The sequence below is a fragment of the Rhineura floridana genome, chromosome 20, assembly GCF_030035675.1.
Source record: "Rhineura floridana isolate rRhiFlo1 chromosome 20, rRhiFlo1.hap2, whole genome shotgun sequence".
NCBI lineage: Eukaryota > Metazoa > Chordata > Lepidosauria > Squamata > Rhineuridae > Rhineura > Rhineura floridana.
The window spans coordinates 2,300,211-2,320,555 of NC_084499.1; the positions used below are offsets into that span (position 1 = coordinate 2,300,211).

At 46.1% G+C, this 20,345-nt stretch overlaps 1 protein-coding gene across 3 annotated transcripts in view; it reads right to left on the bottom strand.

Annotated features, from left to right (window-relative positions):
• ABCA2 (ATP binding cassette subfamily A member 2) overlaps positions 1–20,345 on the bottom strand; it is a 106,320-nt gene that overhangs the window by 69,567 nt on the left and 16,408 nt on the right. For 2 of the 3 annotated variants that reach the window (XM_061603650.1, XM_061603648.1), the window contains exons 2-3: positions 5,479–5,572; positions 1,550–1,661 (exon numbers count right to left, since the gene is read on the bottom strand). In XM_061603650.1, the coding sequence (XP_061459634.1) occupies positions 1,550–1,661; positions 5,479–5,572 (206 nt within the window). Of the gene's footprint in view, positions 1–1,549; positions 1,662–5,478; positions 5,573–6,687; positions 6,773–20,345 lie in introns of those variants that run through there. The other variant, XM_061603649.1, reaches the window with a different exon arrangement.

Consider the following 20,345-nt stretch of genomic DNA (forward strand, 5'->3'; position numbering starts at 1 on the left):
TGGGGGCACACGTCCACAAACGTTTCTCCTGTACTAAGTGGGTTGGCCTTTAACTAGATGCTTTGCTTCTTAAGATGCTACCCCTCTGGCACTTGTGCACGGAAGCCAGCCATCGCATTCCAGACTCTATGCAGGGAATTTAAAAAGCCTTGTCCAAAAGGCCATTTTAAAGAAGAGGACAGAGCTTTGCAGGACGGAAGTCCCAAGTGCCACCCCTTGCATCAGGGAGCAGCCGGCATGGAGGGGTGGTGCTGTCCCACCACCCTCTCAACCGCAGATTTGCGGCCACTTCCCCCAAAGTTTTCCGGGCCCAATTCAAGGTGTTGGTGTTAACCTTTAAATCCCTATACGGTTTCGGCCCAGTTTATCTGAAGGAGCACCTCCAGCATCACCAATTATGCCACCCGACAAGATCAGCCACGCAGGGCCTTCTCTCAATCCCAACAACAAAAGCAGCTAGGTTGGTGGGGACTAGAGAGAGGGCTTTTTCGGTGGCGGCCCCCACTCTCTGGAATTCCCTCCCGTTCAATCTTCGGCATGCCCCTCCCCTGGATACCTTCCGCCGAGCCTTAAAAACGTGGCTGTTTGGACAGGCCTTTGGGACCGCCGGGATGGGCTAATTACATACTGAATGCCCATTGTTGTGTACTGCTTATGTTGTTATTTTTGTTACTGCTGATTATATTGTATTTTATTGTAATTATTGTATTTTATTGAAATTTAATATGTACGTCGCCTAGAGTGGCTTCGGCCAGATAGGCAACCTAAAAATTAAATTTACATTTACATTTACAAAGAGGAAGGGCAGCAGGGAGCTCAGGGTGACATGAGCACATCCGCAGGACCACAAGACCCCAACCTCACTGCTGCCACGGTCTGGTAAACAGCAGCCGCTCCGTTGTCAGGAAGGCAGCGCCACCACATCGCCCCCCCCGTGCCGGCCACTCCTGCCAGAATCTCCAGGTAATGGATATCAGGTAGCAAAGACCAGTGGGAGCTGCCTTATCCAGAGTCAGATGACTTATCCATCTAGCCAGTATTGCCTATTCTGACCGGCAGGAGCTCTCCGGGTTCTTTTCTCCCATGACCTGCTACTCGATCCCGGAGATGCTCAGGGTTGAATCTGGGACTTTCTGCAAGCACGAGAGGCCCTGACCCCATCAGAGCCAGACTGTGAGCAAACCTCAGAGTAGACCCACTGAGTTTAATGAACATGACTAACTTCAGTCTGTTTCTTTATTTATAAATTGTACTCTGCTATTTCAGTTGAAAACATCAAAGCAGTTTACAAGAAAACACAAAACAATACAAAAAACTGTGCGGTAGAAACATTACAAATACAGTAAAAAGAAAGGTCAACTAATTTCAGTAGGTCTACTCCAAGTATGCCCTCACCCATTGGCTGCGTCTGCGAACTCCCTCGACCCCAACTCTGCTGTTGGCTTTTCTCGCTCTCATTTGAGCAGGTGCTTGTTTAAAGCAGACTTCGCCACCCTGGCGCCCTTCAGATGGACTACAACTCCTAGGCAGATTAGGGAGCAATACTCACTTGGAGTTGGAGTACTGCAAGAAGCCAAATTCATCTCGCTGTCCGTCGGGACACAGGGATTGCATCACCGGCAAGATCCCAGCAGAGGTGAGGGGGGCTGCCGTGTAATAGGCTAGAGAAGGGAAGAATATGAGAAGAAAGGAGGGAGGGGGAGTTCACAGGGGAGTGAGACCCACAAGTAGTTCAGAGGGTAGCACAAGTGCTGGACAAGTACCCCTATTGGCTAGTAAGTTCTCTCTGTTACGTCGAACAGTATTAAGAGAGTGAAGTTCAGAGGGTTAAGAGGTCAGAGGTCATCTTCTCCACTTAGCTTAGGATGCACAGTCAATAGAGAGAAGCTGGTACTGACCGGCTATTTTCTGATGGGGCAAACTCATTATGAAGTGGGATTCAGAACCAAATCAAAAATTCTTCCCAGAGTTTCAGAATTCAGTGCATATTAAGAAGCCAAACTCTTTGCTTCTCAATTTTTTTTATTTTTAAACATATTTTTTATTTTTAAATATTTTTAACAAAATTTATATACCTCTTGACTGTAATAAACCCCCTAAGTAGTTTACAAAAAACAATAAAACATTAAAGTTACCAGAAAAAGACAATTAAAAGCAGGTATTAAAAACATTCAAAAATTAATTAAAATCAACAGTAAGCTAAAAAGAGATTAAAAACACAGGTGAACATTCCACATGTCTGGATAGGCTTGCCTAAACAAAAATGTTTGAAAAACAGGCACTGAAAAGAATACAGCAAAGTTGCCGGCATGATGTTCATTTTTCTCCAAAACCTCATTCATTTAGACTCACAATATAAGTTGTCCTGGAATCATTTCTATGATCCCTTCTAAGGACCTGAAAAAATGATTTGGAGTTCCAAATGTTTGTCCTCAACTTCCAATTTCAAAAAATCAAATTGCTGAATTGCATGCACCTCAACTGACAGCACACCATCCTGAAATTGCCAGTGATGTCTGAGCAGTGATACAGCAAGAGGTGGGGGCAAGGGCAGGCATGTCAGTTGCATGCCTGCTAGAGATGCCCCATGTACACTCTGCCAAAGCACCAGGTCTACTCAACTGACACCACTGATGAGTCAGTCTGGTAGCTCCATTTTGCATCTACTTCTAATTAAACATGCTTAGGATACAGTTACTCCGTGGTTTAAGGTCAAAAAGAAAGATTCCAGAAGCCTATGAATGAGCATCCTATCTGCTCCCATGGAGAGTGAGACAACCCATGACCTTCCATCCCTTGCCAAGGAAAGATACCCTCCGACCAGCCAGTTAAAAGCATCCTAGAGTGTAAGGTAGGTTAGAAGAACAGACAAGAAGAACCCATGAGGAATAAGAAACTATTAAAGCACAGCATGAACCACTCGATGCCTCCCAGATCCTTTGGCCCACCACCTTTGGATGTATTCCTGTTTAGTGCCCCAAGTTCCAGTGAGTCAGGAGAGAAAATTAGGATGGGGAATGGAAAGGGAGGGAGGAAATTTAAGCTATAGATGAATCTAGAATGATTTAAGCCACGGATGAATCTAGAATGATTTTTTCTAGATGAATCTAGAATGCTGGTGGATCTAAAGTGTGTCAGGTAAACTACTTTGTGCACTCCTGGACTCCATCAACTCAGTTTTCAAAGCTGTCTGGTATCAAGCGGTTGCAAACGAATGACTGAATTTGGCTTATCTCCAGATTAAAATTTGCCGAGATCTTTGTTTCACTTAAAATGCACACAGATTGTTCATGCCACTATGATTTTGACATCACCCTAAGAGAAAGTGGAAGGGTGAGAAAGCACCTTAGTGAAAGGGCAAAGGGTTAGGCTAGCCTTTGCCAACCCAGTGTCCTTCAGACGCTTTGGACTACAACTCCTATCAACTCGAGCCAGTAGGGCTGGATGATATGACGATGATGGAGACATGGCTGTCCTGCCCAGGGGTTATGCAAGTTGTGTCCAAAACATCTGGAGGTCACTTGGTTGGTGAAAACTGGGTTAGATCAGGTCAACATAGCCACACTTTCCCCACAACGATTTGCTCAAAGCAAAAGGGAAAGAGGGAAAAAAGAGGAAGCCGAACTTACAGACTAGCAGAAACACGAACCACATGTCAAGGATGGGAAACAGAAGTATGAAGGGTGTGAAGAAAGAAAGAAAGAAAGAAAGAAAGAAAGAAAGAAAGAAAGAAAGAAAGAAAGAAAGAAAGAAAGAAAGAAAGAAAGAAAGAAAGAAAGAAAGAAAGAAAGAAAGAAAGAAAGAAAGAAAGAAAGAAACGAGGGCGGGAAGGAGAGAAAACACATGTATATGAGATAAAGAAAATCACAACCAAAAGCATAAAATGTCAGACAACGGCTCTACAGAGACACCACTGAGATGCAACAATGGATGCTTGACCTCAAACTATTAGCGTGTGTGGCTTTCCGGCAAAGCATCTCTCCAGGCGACTGAAGCCCAGGAGAAGGTGCTGGAGAGGTTCATTACAATGCTGCAACTTAAATCCAGAGGCGCTCCTTACTCCCTGTAAGAACAACTGTTACTGGTGTGGTCACCCCCATGCCGATCTACCCCTGTGTGACTCTTCCTTGGACCAAATCCTTCCAGCGTCTGGGCCATCAAAAGCCTCTCGTTAGGCCCTTGCCAACCACCTGCTACCTGAGATCCTTTTCAACCAGAGAGGCGGCCAAGAACTGAGCCTGGGGCCTGGCACATGCAAAGCGGCGGCTCTACCACCAAGCTATAGTCATCCACAATCTGGTTTGGCTACTTGGCGCGTTTGCAGCCTCAGCAAGCAACAGATCCCCTGTGAGACTGGCCATCGCTCTGGTGGTCTGCAAATACACCGGATGCCAAAAAGGCACATGCAGAAATCTTTATAGACATACCCAGGCCAGCTTGGGAACCACTGCGAAGTCTGCAGCAGCTATGGCAATGAACGCCAAGTCAAAGGGGCTCTTTAGTTCCTTCTGTTGCTGTGAGAACCAAGTCTACCTGCACCATCATACGGCTGCCCCAGCAACCGCTTGGCCTTTTCCCAGGAGGAAGCCCCCTCCACCTTCCCCAAGAGCAGTCATTCTCAAACTGTGAACAGGGGTCTGCATCCACGGGTCACCCAGCATTTCTAGCCGTGAGGGCCACATTCTACCTCCACTGTCGGAGGTACAATGCCTCTGAGCTGGATGAATCCTAGAATCTGGATGAATCCTAGAATAGTAGAGTTGGAAGGGGCCCATAAGGCCATCGAGTCCAACCCCCTGCTCAGTGCAGGGATCCAGCTTAAAGCATAAAGCATAAATGAAATGGGCCTTTGGCCTGATCCAGCTCTGCAAGGCTCTTCTGATGTTCGCTCTCTGTGATCCCCCCTTCCAGTGGGGCGTGTAATTCTGTTCCCTCTGGATTAACTAAGCGTTCCCCCAGGGGAACTACCTGCCCTTGGTGAAGGCTGACCATTGCATCTCTGTTTGATTCACAGCCCCTGGCCTTGCCCTCTTCTGGTCCAGGAGCCACACTCAGAACAGTAACTCGTGCAGGTGCACTGAGCAAAGCACCTTGTCAGCTTCAACATTTGAAAAAGAGACTGAGAACGCCTGGCTATTCAAAGTTTGGGAAACTACTGTGACCTTCTCTAACCGCCAGCTAGGGTTGCCCCATCCCCTCCCTGACCAACGCAAACCCGCCTTTTGCAGCTGTGTGGCAGGCAAACATTGAACAGGTGTGACACTTTTCCCAGTAGCGAAACAGGGGTAGCACCGTGACAAAAGCTTTACCTGTAGAGTTTCTGCCCATGTTGCATTCAAGGCACATTGCCTGCATGGATTAAGCTAGAACTTTAGAATCAGTGAGGGGGAAGAGCTCTACAGGGGACAGCCTCTGCCCAAATACCTTTGCCAGGCATGGGCACGGGTCTCCTTCCAGGCCCCGGGGGGGGTTGCTTACCTTCTTTCACAGGGATGGTGGGCTTCTTCTGCCGTAGCCCCAGCAGGATGAAGAAGAGGACCAAAGGGATGAAAATCTCGAAGGCCAGGACCCACTGAGGTGAGAAAGAGGAAGAGAATATTCTCATGAACCCATTTGTCATTTGTCATTTCCCCACTCTTTGCTCTAACTGGTTTTAATTTTATGGCAGCTGAGAGAGCCCATCCCTCGCCACCACACAAGCACTAAGTCCACACACAGGACAAGGGTGATGAGGGCCCTAACTCCTCTTTTTCCAATGCAGCGATTCTGAATTCACTGTTTCTGCCATCCACCAAGCCTTCACCAGCCAGTCCTGAGCCGCAGGGGCTGTGAACAGCTTCTCCTTCAATGCTTGTTTTAATTGTGCTGTAATTAACAGGCTCCATCCCAATTATCAGCCTGAAGCTTCCACCCATCTTTTATGCAGCCCCAAAGCATTATCAACACCGATCCTAAGGTAACCGATATCCAGAAAGCTCAGAAATTTTAGGTAAGACAAAAACCTGGTCATTTTTTTACAAAAAAAACTTCTTGAAACTAAAATGCTGTGCAGGCGCTGTGCCACAACCGCTCTCAGTCTCTGCCAGCAGCAACTGAGCCCCATTCAAAGCCCACCGACAGCAACCAGTGGAAAGAGCCCAACAGGGATTGCCATGCCAGCTCTCATCTCAGTCTGGCTCTCCTGCCCTCAGGAAGACAGCAGCCGGGTCCACGTGCCTCTCCGGGCAACACGTCTGCTGCATCAGTGACGTGCAGGAAAAACTAAAATGGCCAAAAAAAGAGAGTGCATTGTTGCTTTTATAGATATATTGCAAACCACCAGACCAGAGCAACACTATCATTAGTAGTGATCACCAGAAACAGTCACACATCTTAGTGCAAAAGGAGACATGCCTTTCACAAGCACTCCCAGGACACATTTACTTACATAACAAGAGACAGTGAGGCTGCACAGAAAGGACCCTCTAAACCATGGCTTGGAGGAGGAGGGAGGATCCTGTGGCCCTCCAGATGTTGTGGTGGAGGGTCACAGATATCCCCTGCTCCTGGTTAGGACAATCGGGAAGGAGCCCTGTGCTCTCCCACTCGCCTCTCCTGGCACAGTGCACTACTTCCTGTTTTGAAAAAACCCTCATTTGTAGGCAAACTATAGTTTGACCAAACCACGGTTTGCCGACAACAGCTTACCATCGTTTGATCCAAACACGTTGCAGTGCATTAAGCTGCGAGGGAGCCTGTGAGCCTGGGGCTTGTTCTCCAGCCTATGGATCTCTGTGTGGGAGCAGAACAAGGGAGGCAGAGTGAGATCTAAAGATGATGGGAAGTTGCCGTATGCCAGGCTTGATACGTATATGTCTATCAAGTCCACTGCAATCTAATCCGGGAGCAGGGAGACCATTTTACCCTTCTGGGGGAACCTTCGGGGGTCTGAATGCAGCGGTGGACCCAGCCAAAGGCACAACTGAGTGGAACAGTGATTGTGACTCTTCTCTTTGAACAGCAGGCCACATTCCAGGCACACGAAAGCCAGAGATTTCTAAACTCAGCCACGTTACCACCACATCCATCTCTTCATCCCGCAGGCAAGAGGCATTATTACAGGTTCAAGCAGTGGTGGCTGGTGCCTCCGTGTCAGTGAAGCAATGGAGTCTGTTCTGGGTTTCAGTCCAGACCTCAAAAATTCAGACTAAAACCTGGAGTGGATTCCACTGCCCCAGTAACATGGAGCCACCAGCCGCCACTGGTTTCAAGGACACGTTTCAACTGGGCCAAAGCAGCCAAGGAGGGCTCAGAGCAGGGCTGGGGCCTGAAGAGAGTCCTGGGGGCTTGCTAAAGAGGACTGGTGGCCTGCATTTGACCCCCTGGTTTACTCTGACTGGCAGCAGCTCTCTGGGGCTCAAGCAGAGAAGGGACTTTGGAGTGATTAACCGGAGATGCTGCAAGGCACTGAACTTGAGAGCTTCAGCACGCAAAGCCTGCACTCTGCCGCTTAGTTATGGGCCTTCTCCTGGTTTCAAGGTGCAGACGCGGGACACCGAAGCCATCTCAGGTGTCCCCCAATTGCATACAGTGCTGGAGGAACAAAGCACAGCAGAAAGATCCACACTTTGCCATTTGCTGTGCCGTTTTTGTTTTGCTTTTTAATCTTAGATGATTTTTAAATAATAATGACAACAATGCCATTGGTTAAATGAGCCGGTTTGGGGGCTCTGCCTAGCCACGGAAGAGAGGCGAGTGCTGCAATCCAGACAGGAAAGTGGCTTTTACAAACAACAGAAAAAATGAGGTGTTTGGAATTGCACGTGCCAACTAATTTTGCACATGTTTGCCAAGTGGAGGAGCAGAAGAACATCATAAACAGCATTGCTGCAATGACTCAACACAGCATTAAAGAATGACCACCATATATATATATATGGTGGTCATTGTTTAATGCTGTGCTGAGTCATTGCAGCAATGCAATGCAATGCCATATATATATATATATATGGTTAGCACTGCCACAACCTCAGGTCTACTCTAGCCCTGCACTGTAACCCAGAGCCTTTTGCTACCAGCGCCCTCCAAGGTCCAGAATTTTGATTTCTAGGTGTGCAAAACTGACTGAATGCTGTTTTGGACAAAATGATTCTCTGCACATTAAAAAAAAAGGCTGTCAGGGATAAGGGTACCCGCCTACCTTTCTCTCACATGCTAGTTTTCTGGGTGCAGGGATATTATGTTTTTAATAGGAAGGGAACACAGGGAGTTGCCTTATACTGAGTCAGATCATTGGGCCATCTAGCTAAGCATTGCCTACACCAGCCTTTCCCAACTAGTGGGCCATGTTGTTGGACCACAACTTCCATCAGCCTCAGCCAGCATTGCCAATGGTCAGGAAAGATGGGAATTGTGGTCCAACAACATCTGGTGGCCCACTAGTTGGGAAATGCTGGCCTACATAGACTGGCAACGACTACCTGGAGATGCTGGGGCTCAAACCTGGGACCTTCTGCAGATGCTCTGTCACTGAGTTGGGTCCTTCCCCAATAAGCAAACATGCTCAGTCATGGGGGAACCCCACCTGAAGAGGTACAACCTCAACCCAGATTGTTCACCTCAGTGAGAATGAGGCCTTAATTCAGCTTTCGCCAACCTGGTGCTCTCCAAGTGTTTTGGACCTCAGCTCTCATCACCTCCCACCAACATGCCTAGTACTTGGGGACAATAGGAGTTGTAGCCCCAAACATCTCCAGACTGCCAGGTTCATGCAGGCTGCCTTAATTGAACAGCACTAAAGGGTACTGAAAGGCATTCCATACTGGCAAGGGCCCTGTATGTGCATGCAGCGGAGGATAATAATAATCTCTGTACACTGGGGGAAGTCCTTCCTATACAGAAGCCCACCTCCCTCTACATACATCCCTGCTCATCAGGATATCTGAAAGACCATCTCATCCCTTATATACCCAACCGATCACTACGGTCTGCAGGTGAGGGCCTCGTGCAGATACCATCTCATCAGGAGGTCCATTCCGCACAACATAGGAAATGGACTTTTAGTGTAGTGAAACCTACCCTTCGGAATTCCCTCCCCTTAAATATTAGACAGGCTCTGTTATCTTTTCGGCACCTACTGAAGACCTTCCTCTTCCAACAAGCCTTTGAAGTAGAGATCTTATCCCAGTCTGTTTCTGTGTTGGAATTGCTTTGTAATATGCTTTTAAACCTTTTTTTTTAAAAAAAAATGTTTTTTAACCTTTTTTTTAAAAAAAATCTTTTCAAAGCTTTTTTAAAAATGTTTTTAAAGTTGTTTTGTTTTAAATCTGTTTTTATGATGTTTTAAAGTGTTTTTAGGGCTTTTGTTTGCTGCCCCGGGCTCCTGCTGGGAGGAAGGGCAGGAAATAAATCAAATAATAAATAAATAAATAATAAATAAATAATAGACATTGGTCTTTATTAATGGAGACTTCAAAAATTAGCCTCCCAGTTCCCGGCAACTCCTCAGCACCTTTGCGGGGTAGCTGCATAGACCTAAGTGGCCAACCTGTTAACCTTGCATCAACCCAAGTTGTTTGCAGAGAGGTGATACAATGACAGCCTTTTATTGAACATTCATTCTGATTTCTTTTGTGAAAAAGGTTATACAACATCACATCAAGCCATTGTCATCTGATACGTTCCAGTGCATTTGTACAGACCAATTTGTTTTTGGGGGGGAGGAGAACAGGTTTGTTGTGCAAGAGTGCCAGGTGCATCATTTATCACTGCGTCATTTGAAAATCTCACTGCCCTTTCTACCTTTGAACGTACGGCTTATAGTCATCATTCTCATTTAGACACCTGTTCTGATGGCTTTCATTAATGTTTACACTTAAAACAGGGTTTGAGGAATATTCTTACACCCAGCGGCAGCTGAAAATGCATTTTTCTTTTTGTCAATCTTCACCAACATCGTTTTTCTTTTCGTCCTATCATGGCGTAAGCTTTCATCTTTATGGATGCCACCGGATTCTTTGCTGCAGTTAAAAGAACAGCAGATTCTTTCCCCACAAACTTCCCCTGCAGCTGGTGATTTTAAGATGCCTTCCTAAAATATGTGGGGGGAGAAGAGACATTGGAGGCAATGATAGGGCTGTTGGCTTAACTTTGAAAGATCGCTTTCTTTTTGAGATGCTGTGATCCCTCCTATACAACTACAGGAATTCCCAGGAGAGACACTGAGTCAGCCAACATGCACAGACACACAGATTTCTGTCCCAAGAGAAGTGCTCAGATGGGATATGCAGAACATTGATCAGCAGTATTGCCCTCCAGATGTTTGGGACGACAACTCCCATCAGCTGTAGCCTGGCGTATGAGCAAAGGCTGAACACATTAGGGCTCTTTTTTACGACAACTCCCATCAGCTGTAGCCTGGCGTATGAGCAAAGGCTGAACACATTAGGGCTCTTTTTTAATTGCATTTTTAAAAGCAATTTCATTAAAAGAGGAGGGGGGGAAACCGCCAGCTCACATTAACAGAATGTTTAAAGATCTGTACATCCATTTTAGTTTGCACATGTAGATCAATATATGCCATCCAAATGTCCAAATATATATCCAGACGAGGTTGGTGATTCTAGAAAGTATGCTCAAATATAGAAGGGTGTTTAGGACACCAAACCACTGCATACTAGCTGGCAGGTGTTTGTCTTTTCAGGCTTGAGGTATATGAGTCTCTTAGGGTGCAATCCAACTCACCTTTCCACCAGGCTGGGGTGAGCTGGATGCCACAGAGTGCTGGCTGTGCCAGGAGGCTCCCGGTTATGCCGGGCTCTGCCGGCAGCATCCCTCCACCGCAGCAGAGATGTGGCTCTGCCAGGAGCCTGCCAGCGCAGCAGGGTATCCACCTGAGATGGCTAGCCGGCAGAACCCCTGAAAATGGGGCATTCTGGAGGTATGGCGGGGACAGAACTGCATGGGGACTTTGTGAGGTCTTCCTTGCGTCCAGACCCCTCTCCTGGGTCGTGACCCCCCTGCAAATTCCACTGGCCAAAAGGTTGGCACAGTAAAATATTTTTATTTATTCTCCATTGCTGCCTATAGGGAGGGCTTACTCCCCAGGAGGCCTGTTTGCCAGAGCCGGCGCTTCCGGACCAACTCAGGTGCCCAGCTCTTGACAGGGCCAGCAGCTCCAAAGTGGGAGGAGGTTCCCATGGAGCTTTCCACTGGCTCCTCCTCCGCCGGCTTCCCAGCCGTTGGATTGCTCTGTTAGCGACCATTCAGGCCCATAAAGTCCATTCTTGGCATCCTGCTATTAATCCCTATATAACACATCAGGGCTCTTTTAATTAAAAAAGAGATTGAGGAGAGGCACACACGAAAGAGAGGCGTACAACATGACGCATGGGGTGCAAAAAATGGATAGTAGGCCATCATTCTCCCATGATGCTAGAATTTAAGAGTCACCCAATGTTGCTGGTGAGCAGCAGATTCAGGAGAGACACAACCCATATTCATTTATGGAACTCACTGCCACAAGAAGTAGCAATAGTCCCCTGGCTTAGGCAGCTTTAAAAGGGGATTAGACAAATGGGTGGTGTTAGTAAAGTCTACCAATGGCTGTTTGCCATGACAACTAAGTAAAATGTGCATGTTCAGATGCAGCATCTCTCCAAATACCGGATGCTGGGGACATAAAATGGGGAAGGGCTGATGCTTTTGTGTCCTGCTGGTAGGTTCCCCCCAAAGTATCTAGTTGGCCACTGTGGAAAACAGAACGCAGGTCCAGATGAACCTTTGGTCTGATCCTGCAGGGCACTTCTTATGTAAAGCAACCGCCCCAAATTGCCTGGAAGAACACCCAGTGCCTGTTCAGCTAGACCTCAAATATTTTTGACTCGGGCAAACAGAATTCTGGTCATTCCCTCCTCTCTGGTTCTGCCCAGGGCTGGTCCCTAAAGGAATAATAAAAAATTATGCTGGCATCTAAACTCCAGGAATACTTAAATAGCACGTGGAGGGCAGATTCGCTTCCTATCTTCATATGACACCAAGCGCAGAGCCCCCCCACGACATCTCAAGGGGCAGCATTAAGATGGATACGAAGATGCCCAACAAGCTGGCATCAGCAATCTGGGAGCCACTCACTGATAACATGAATGGGGCAGGAAACCACAGTGCCTACTCTTTGAGTCATTTCTTGTGACAGAGCAAAGAAATATCCGCTCTGGAAGACACACGAGCGAGCGCCGAGCTTCTGTTAAGAGGCCTTGAGAGAGACGGGGAGATAAATTAGCGGAAGCCTTTGCACTCCTGTTTCGAAACATCTGCCAGATTAGTAGCTGGTGGAAGCTTGCAAGTGGAATTTGCTCATCGCCCTGACCTGGTGCTCCCATGCACAGATGCAATGTGCACACAGAGCATGTCCTTTCTTGACCAGAAGGAATGAAGCAACTCAGCTGCTGCCCTCCACCACAGCGAGTGAGGGGATCTGAGCGAGGGAATCTGCACTTAGAGAAGCTCACCAAGAGTTCTGGAACAGGCCACAGATTCCTGCATGGGCAGAATCCCAGGAGGCAGCCGGTTCTTCCTCATTCATCAGTGAGGAAATGTCGGTTAGTGGTGCACAGCCCTCACTCTAAGAAGCAAGCACTTTCTAACACCTCTCATCCAGAGTGGTAGGATCTGCCCCTCTTGCCACCTGATCCAGCCTGGGCTTCACCATTGTTCTTGGGGATTTCCTTTCCCCCTTGTTTACTTGTTGTTTGGGGGAGGAATCTCTCTGACAATTGTCACTTTGTCACCATGAAACATTAGCACCCATTTTCTTTGCCAGCTCCTGCCAGGCAGTGCCAAGTTCAGGGTGTGGCAACCTTGTTTTGCTTTGAGATTTCAGAGATGTCACTAGCATGTCTGCTCTTGCTTCTGAGAAAGCCAGAAAGATAAAGGCGTTTTATCATCACTAGTAGCCATAATGGCTTATCCGCACCTACAACGATCCTCTGAGCCAAGCCAAAATTTTATAGGTGGGGAGCAAAGCGTAACTGACAAAGGCTCAACCCCAGGTCACCAGAGCCGCGAACACCACAGTGAATTTATTTGTAGTGATTGCATCTGTGAGGAAATACACATGAAAGCCTCATTTATTGGCCGACAATAATTTTTCCCACCCACTGTTATTAATTTATTTATATCTACAATGCTCATTAACAAAAAGTTACCTGGATGGTCCACAAATAAAAGCTAAAACCGGGGAGTGTAAAAGAATAGGCAAGAAATCTTTAAAAAGAAAAAGAGCAATGGTGCAAAGGCCTCAAAGAGCCAGCGCTGGCACCAGACATGACTGGGCTCACAACGCCTGCCCACACATCTAACCTACTTTGTCTTGTATTGACATGTGAAAGCCCCTGCCACCATCTTAGTTGACGGCAGGCATGTGTGCACAGCGCGCACGGCATTCTCAGGGACAGGAGAGGTAGGTGGGGCATGCGTGCAGGCTTACTGAAGCCCACGCTGACTGTATTGGAGGGTGTCTGGGAGCTCCCTCTCCACAATCCGCAGCAGGATCGGGACCCAACTCTGCCATGGATCATGGAACAGGACTATCCTCCCACCCTAAGGAGGGGCCATTTGGGGCCCCTCTGGGGCATAGGGGCCCCCTGCCAGGGCCCAACCTGGCCACCCTCTGGTGCCGGCCTTGTAAGTAACACTAAACTAAACGCTCTTCACCAGGCACCAAAAAGACCACAGTGGGGGCACCAAGCAAGCAAAGCCTCTCTGGGGAGGCCACCCCTCACCGGGGGCCATGACCAAAAAGGTCCTTCCCCTAACAGCCAACCACTTTACCTCATTTGGCAAGGGAGCATTGAAGAAGATGTCAGGGTTCAGGCAAGTGTGATATATTTGAGAAACCATTGTGTTGCTCATACACAAAAGGCAGGTAGGCAGTGGCATTGTTGGGTAGAGTTAACCGGTCTCCAGTTTTTTTTGGGGGGGGGGGCTCCAGCTCTCTGGCTAGCACCCCTTAATCTCCAGACTCTCAGCTTCAATTAAAAAAAAAATTAAGTTTCTAGGTGGTATGGTTCCTGAGATATACACCAAAACATCAGCTGCCACCCCGCGACTGTTTAATCTATTTAACTGATACGACACTGAAGTTGGTTCCTAGTTCCCAGTTCCTTATTTGCTTGAAAGTTCAAAACACTAAAAACGAAGAGTTGGCAACTACAGCAACTTCAAACCAAACTTAACATGTCTCTGAACCCCAAAATATATGTTGGGGTACCCTGTATGATATATCACTGTGATCGGGGGACTCTCCCCGTCAAGAATAACAATACATTTAAGAAATCAAAATCAACAGGCTTCTGATATTATCATAAATACATAATGATGTCATAAAATCATAAAAAATAAGTAACTAGGGGTGCCCACCCCAAACTCTGCTTTGGGCCAGGACAAATCATACACCCCATGAAAGGGGAGGATGTCCTCTATGAGATGCCAATGCATCCCATCCGGCCCAGAGCTTCTGCTGGGCGCAGGGGAAGGATGAGGGCATCTATGCAGACAGAACAGGTAGAGAATCTTCTTACTCTCACTCATTTCTCAGACCTCTTTCTGAAGTGAAGGGTCAAATCTGTAAAGAAGTTTGGAGCAGCCACATTAAAAGATAAGGGCAGGGCATTCCAGGCAGGGGGTTGCCAACCCTGCTTGGATATGGATGTCTTTGCAGAGGAACCCTAGTCAAGCTTTACCAACAGCACAATCCAAACTATATCTACTCAGAAGTAAGTCCTGTTGAGTTCTATGGGGCTTAGTCCCTTAGTAAGTGTGTTTAGAATTGCAGCCTTCAGTGGCATCCATCTTTACTCCCCAATGCTCCCATCTAACATCTCCACTACACTAGGCTCCTTTCTTCCTACAATGGCCTTCTGGTGACTGGCCTGGCCTGAAGGCACTTAAACCCTTCTTGCCAAAAGCAAGTAGGCTAGATTAAATGTTCCCTACCCAGGCTCCATCTTTTAGCTAAGATGTCTAGCTTAATTTCCAGTCAGATATTCTTTTTAATTGTACACTCCAAGCAACTGTGATTGATGCTTAATGTATCATGCTTAATGACATCACTTGGGCCCGCCCTGTGACATCACTTGGGCCCGCCCATAAAATCTCAGGTTTGGGGATGCTTCTGACCTGGCAACCCTATTGTTGGGTAGGGGACCCAATCTTTTATATGGGTCACTGGATATCCTGTCCCCTTTTTTAAAAACAACAACACCCTTAACAAACTACAGTTCCCAGGATTCTTTGAGGGAGGGAAGCCACGACTGTTTTAAGTGGTATGATACTGCTTTAAATGTCTAGTGCAGATGGGCCTGCTGTCATGTGCCAAGTGGGCTTCCTGACAGCTGAAACAGCAGAGTACTTAAGTGGAGCTATAAAGGACTCACAGCTACAAGTTTGCTGGTGTGGACCACTCTTGGTCAGCCTCAGTGTTCCAGCTGCGATATGGGGATAATCCTTGCAACAACTCTGTGAGGAACAGAGATTATCAATCTGAGCACTCACTAATATTGACAGAGCATTTTAATAGTTCAGTGCTTGAAAAATTCCACTTATTGGCAGTGCAAAGATAAATGAGGTGCTTGAGATGTCATGTCCTTAACCTGAGTCAGAGAAGGAAAAAATTAAACACATCCAGAGCATTAAAACAATTTATGCTTCTTTTTTTCAGCCCATCCTGGGAGAACAAATACAATCTGAAAGTTTAACAATTGGCTAGATTTAATGAATAAAGGTGAATTCATTAAGCACAACCGTATGCTCAATGATGTTATGTTGGGACAATTGAACTTATGTTTACATGATGCACCAGTTTATACTTAAGCTATTTATTGTTTGGCTCTATTTAGCATTTTTTCCTGTTACTATTTCGAGTAAGGAACAGGGACATAAAAAAATTCTCTCAGCTGGCCACACGGTAAAATTTGTAAGAGTCAATCATGGGTAAACAGTTATCTGTAGCTAAGTGACACTTTTTATACCAGCTCCAGTGACATTTCTTTATTATATTTACGAAACGCCTCATAAAACAAATTCTCGCCAGTGTCACATAAATAAAGCCATGGAGGAAAACATGGCTTTCACCACAAAGGATTCTGGGAATTGGACCTTGGTGATGAGGATGCTGGGAGATTTCTGACAGAAATCTTACATACAAACCCACACGCAAAAAACTACACTTCTTCCCATAGAAAAAGAGATTATTATTAAATCAGTTTTAAGCCTGTGGTGTTGCTACAGGTGTACATTTTTGAAGTGGCAGCCAGCTCAGTGAAGGAACCACAAGGCAAGATTTCCACAGGATGTGGGAACCCTGTCACAGCCAAAACATGCGTCAAGTGAGTCACCTTTGCAAGACCTCACCATCTCATAAATGGCAGCCAGAGGGCTGACTTACCATAATCATTTATTTTATTTTATTTTATTTTAGAGGAGGGCAGGGAGAGTCATTCTCCCCCCCTTCCAAATCTTGAGGAAAGTTCAGCCATCAAGATCCACGTGGTAAAACTGGACTTCTGAAGGTGCACATACACACACAAATCTGCATGGAAAGATCACCAGTGTGGGTCTCGTGTGTGAAAAAGTGTCAGTTTTTGCACAATGGCCATTTCCACGTGCAAGAGGAAAATGATTAGGCCACTGTGATGTTCCTGCTTATAGTGTAAATATGGTAAGTGCTGTTTATATAGAAGACATATGGTAAGTGGAGTGAAAGAGGAGGGGGGAGTACATGAGCAGTAGAATGCTGGATGATTGGCTGAGCGTTTGAATGGCTGGGAGTATAAATGGAAGAATGACGAATCTGGGTGGATGTTGGGAGTGTGGAGAAAGAGGGAGTTGGAGTTCTGATTAATAATAAGTCAAGTACAAAACAGGAATAGATGAAACCATACGCTTGTGAAACATTCTAAAACTAATCTTGTTATTTCTGATATTTAATAAATACTTATTTGGTTTACCAAAGGCCTGATCCTTGGCTGGGAAATATACAGACCAGAAGGGAGGGCAAGGTAATTACCAAGGCTGAACAGAAACAGTATCTAATGGTGGCAGCGGTGAAGGGAGGAATAATAACAATTCAAGTATCCAGAGCAACCCAGAGTTGTATGCGTTATCTATAAAGATACAAGGGGGTTGGGAACAGCATAAGCAGGCAGTCACAAAAGTAACCAGCTAGAGAGAGACTCAGGCAAAGTCTCTGGGAGTATTGGTTATAGGACGTGACTGGTGGTGCTGCCTAGCAGGGGGATCTAGTGAGATCTGTGCTAGAGCGGAGTGAGAAACCATAAAAAGGACGGTCAGGACTGGTGGTATCCCTGGTGGTGCCTAGTGAAAGGCAGTAGCCACAAGCAGGTGGGAACCTGACAGGGAGAACCAGGGAAGGGCGTCACATGTGGTGGCTGTAGCGGTGGGATTCGAACCCTAGAGAGTCCCTAAAAGTGGTGTGGCTAAAAGAAATAACAAATAAAGATTACTTGTGAGAGTGACTGGCAAAGAGTGTGTGGCAAAGTGCGAGTGAACTCCTAAAAACATGACTGAATATATAAAGATGAAAAGAGAGGAGCTGGTGGAGAAGTGCATAACATTCAATTTACCTCACGAGGGTAAAGGGGTAAATGAATTGCAAGTAGCATTGATAGCATTCGCATCTGTTCAACAAAAACAACCTGTCAGAGAAGAAAACCCAGAAGGGTACTCAAGCGATCCCGCTTATATAGAGTATTTGAGAGAGAAGTTAAAGTTGGAAACTGAGAGATTGAGGATGGAAGGTGTAGAGAAGGAAAAACAGCGGGAGTTGGAAATTGAGAGAATGAGAATGGATACTGAAAGGATGAGAATGGGGTTTGAGGAGAGGGAGAAGCAGAGCTTGGAAAAGTTACTTTTTTTGAACTACAACTTCCATCAGCCCCAGCCAGCATGGCCACTGGATTGGGCTGATGGGAGTTGTAGTTCAAAAAAGTAACTTTTCCAAGCTCTGGGGAGAAGCAACGACCATTGGATGCTGAGATACAGGTGGAAAAGTTAAAATTTGAAAGAGAGAAGTTTCATTTTGATGAAACAAGAAAGGACAGAAATGAAACCAAAATAAAGGTTACACCAAAAGATTTTGCAGTGTTTGAACCTGGACAAGACCCACAGATTTACCTCAACACTTTTGAAAAGGCAGCTCAGATGTGGGGGCTACCGGAGGATAAATATATGCAATATTTATCAAATCTGATCAAAGGGGAATTGGCAGAGGTATACCAATATTTCCCCTCAGACAGGCCCGTCACATATGCCGATTTTAAAGAGGCAGTGTACAAAAGATTCAGACTGGGACCTGACTACTTTAGGAAGTTATTTCGAAACTGTCAGATCCAAGCAGGGAGGTCTTTTGTTGAACTGGGAGCAAAATTGGTGGACATATTTGGAAAGTGGATGGGAAGTGCCAAAGCTCAGTCAGTGGAAGAGGTGAAAAGCCTCATGATACTGGATCAATTATACCATCAGTTACCACCAGAAATAAGGCTCCTTGTCAAAGACCGTTCCCCTACATCTGTTCAAGAGGCCGCAGAGTTGGCAGATCACTTTGCCTCCAATAGAACTGGCTGGGTGGGGAAAACATCAAGAGAGTTTAAACCCAGACCATATAATGGTGGCAGAAAGGATGTGGTACCACAGCGAGTGAGTCCTCCAATAAAGTCTGAAGGGCACAGGACACCCCAGAGTGGATCTGTGTACCCTAAAATGGAGGAGAAATTATGTTATAAATGTGGTAGACCGGGGCACCTACGTTTTCAATGTGAGGTTGCCAACCCCACTGGTAATCCTGCTCAGGGAAGGGCAGTGAAAACAGAACCAAGGGAGTTAGAAACGAAGAAGGTTCAGTTCTGCCAGATAAACTGGACAAATGTAAAAGACTTTGATTTGAGTCTGAGGGAAGAAGTGAGTGTGCAAGGGGCAAATTATTGGGCATTGCTTGATACTGGTGCCGCTCAGACGTTACTGAGGCCAGATTTGATAAAATCTGAGGAAATATTACCTCAGGAAACGGTGACAATCCAAGGAGTGAGGGGTGAACCAGAAAGCATACCCATGGCGCTGATAAAATTAAAGTGGAGAGGAAAGGAGGAAATATGTAAAGTAGGTATTAATGCCCAACAACAAGAACCAGTGATACTGGGAAGAGATGTTATGGGGGCACAAGGAAAAATATATGTGGTGACCAGACAACAACTTGGCAAAGCAACAGAAACCATGTTAACAGAGGCCGAAGAAAACAGAGTGGAACCTGTTATCGAGCCTAAGGTCGCCATAGCAACCCCTGGCAGGCCTGCTAAAAGAGACAAACTGTATCGAATGGTCTCTAGTGAAGAGGCAGAGCAGTTCAGGGAAGAGCTGGATAAGGATGCAAGTTTGAAGCAAATGAAGGACCAAGCCCTTACACAAAAGATTCCCTTTACTGACAATCTGAGGAATCAAATTGTGTGTGAGAATGGGATTTTATATAGACTGTGGATGCCTGCTGAGAGAGAGAATGAATGTGAACCACTGAAACAAATGATAGAAGTTGTGCAAAAGAATTTAAGTCAAGCTCAGCAGAAGCAAAGTTACTGGTATGATAGAACAGCCAGAGAACGTGTGTATGATGTGGGAGATATGGTTATGGCATTCATACCCAGGAAACACAATAAATTACAGGCCAACTGGGAGGGACCATATACCATAAGGGAAAAGCGTGACACAGTGACGTATGTGATAACCACAGACCAATTAAAAAAGCATAAAGTGGTTCATGTAAATATGTTGAAACCTTATCACAGACCATGTGATGGGAGACCATCTAGGGAGGCGATTGGACCCATGGATGGTAAGGGAGTCAAAGGTGTACTAAAGAATGATAAGGAGATTGCAGAGAAGCTAAATGAATTCTTTGCATCTGTCTTCACAGTGGAAGATATAGGGCAGATCCCTGAACCTGAACTAACATTTGCAGGAAGGGATTCTGAGGAACAGACAAATAGTGGTAACGAGAGAGGAAGTTCTAGGCTTAATGGACAATATAAAAACTGACAAATCACCGGGCCCGGATGGCATCCACGCGAGAGTTCTCAAAGAACTCAGATGTGAAATTGCTGATCTGCTAACAAAAATATGTAACTTGTCCCTCGGGTCCTCCTCCGTGCCTGAGGACTGGAAAGTGGCAAATGTAACGCCAATATTCAAAAAGGGATCCAGAGGGGGTCCCGGAAATTACAGGCCAGTTAACTTAACTTCTGTCCCTGGGAAACTGGTAGAAAGTATTATTAAAGCTAGATTAACTAAGCACATAGAAG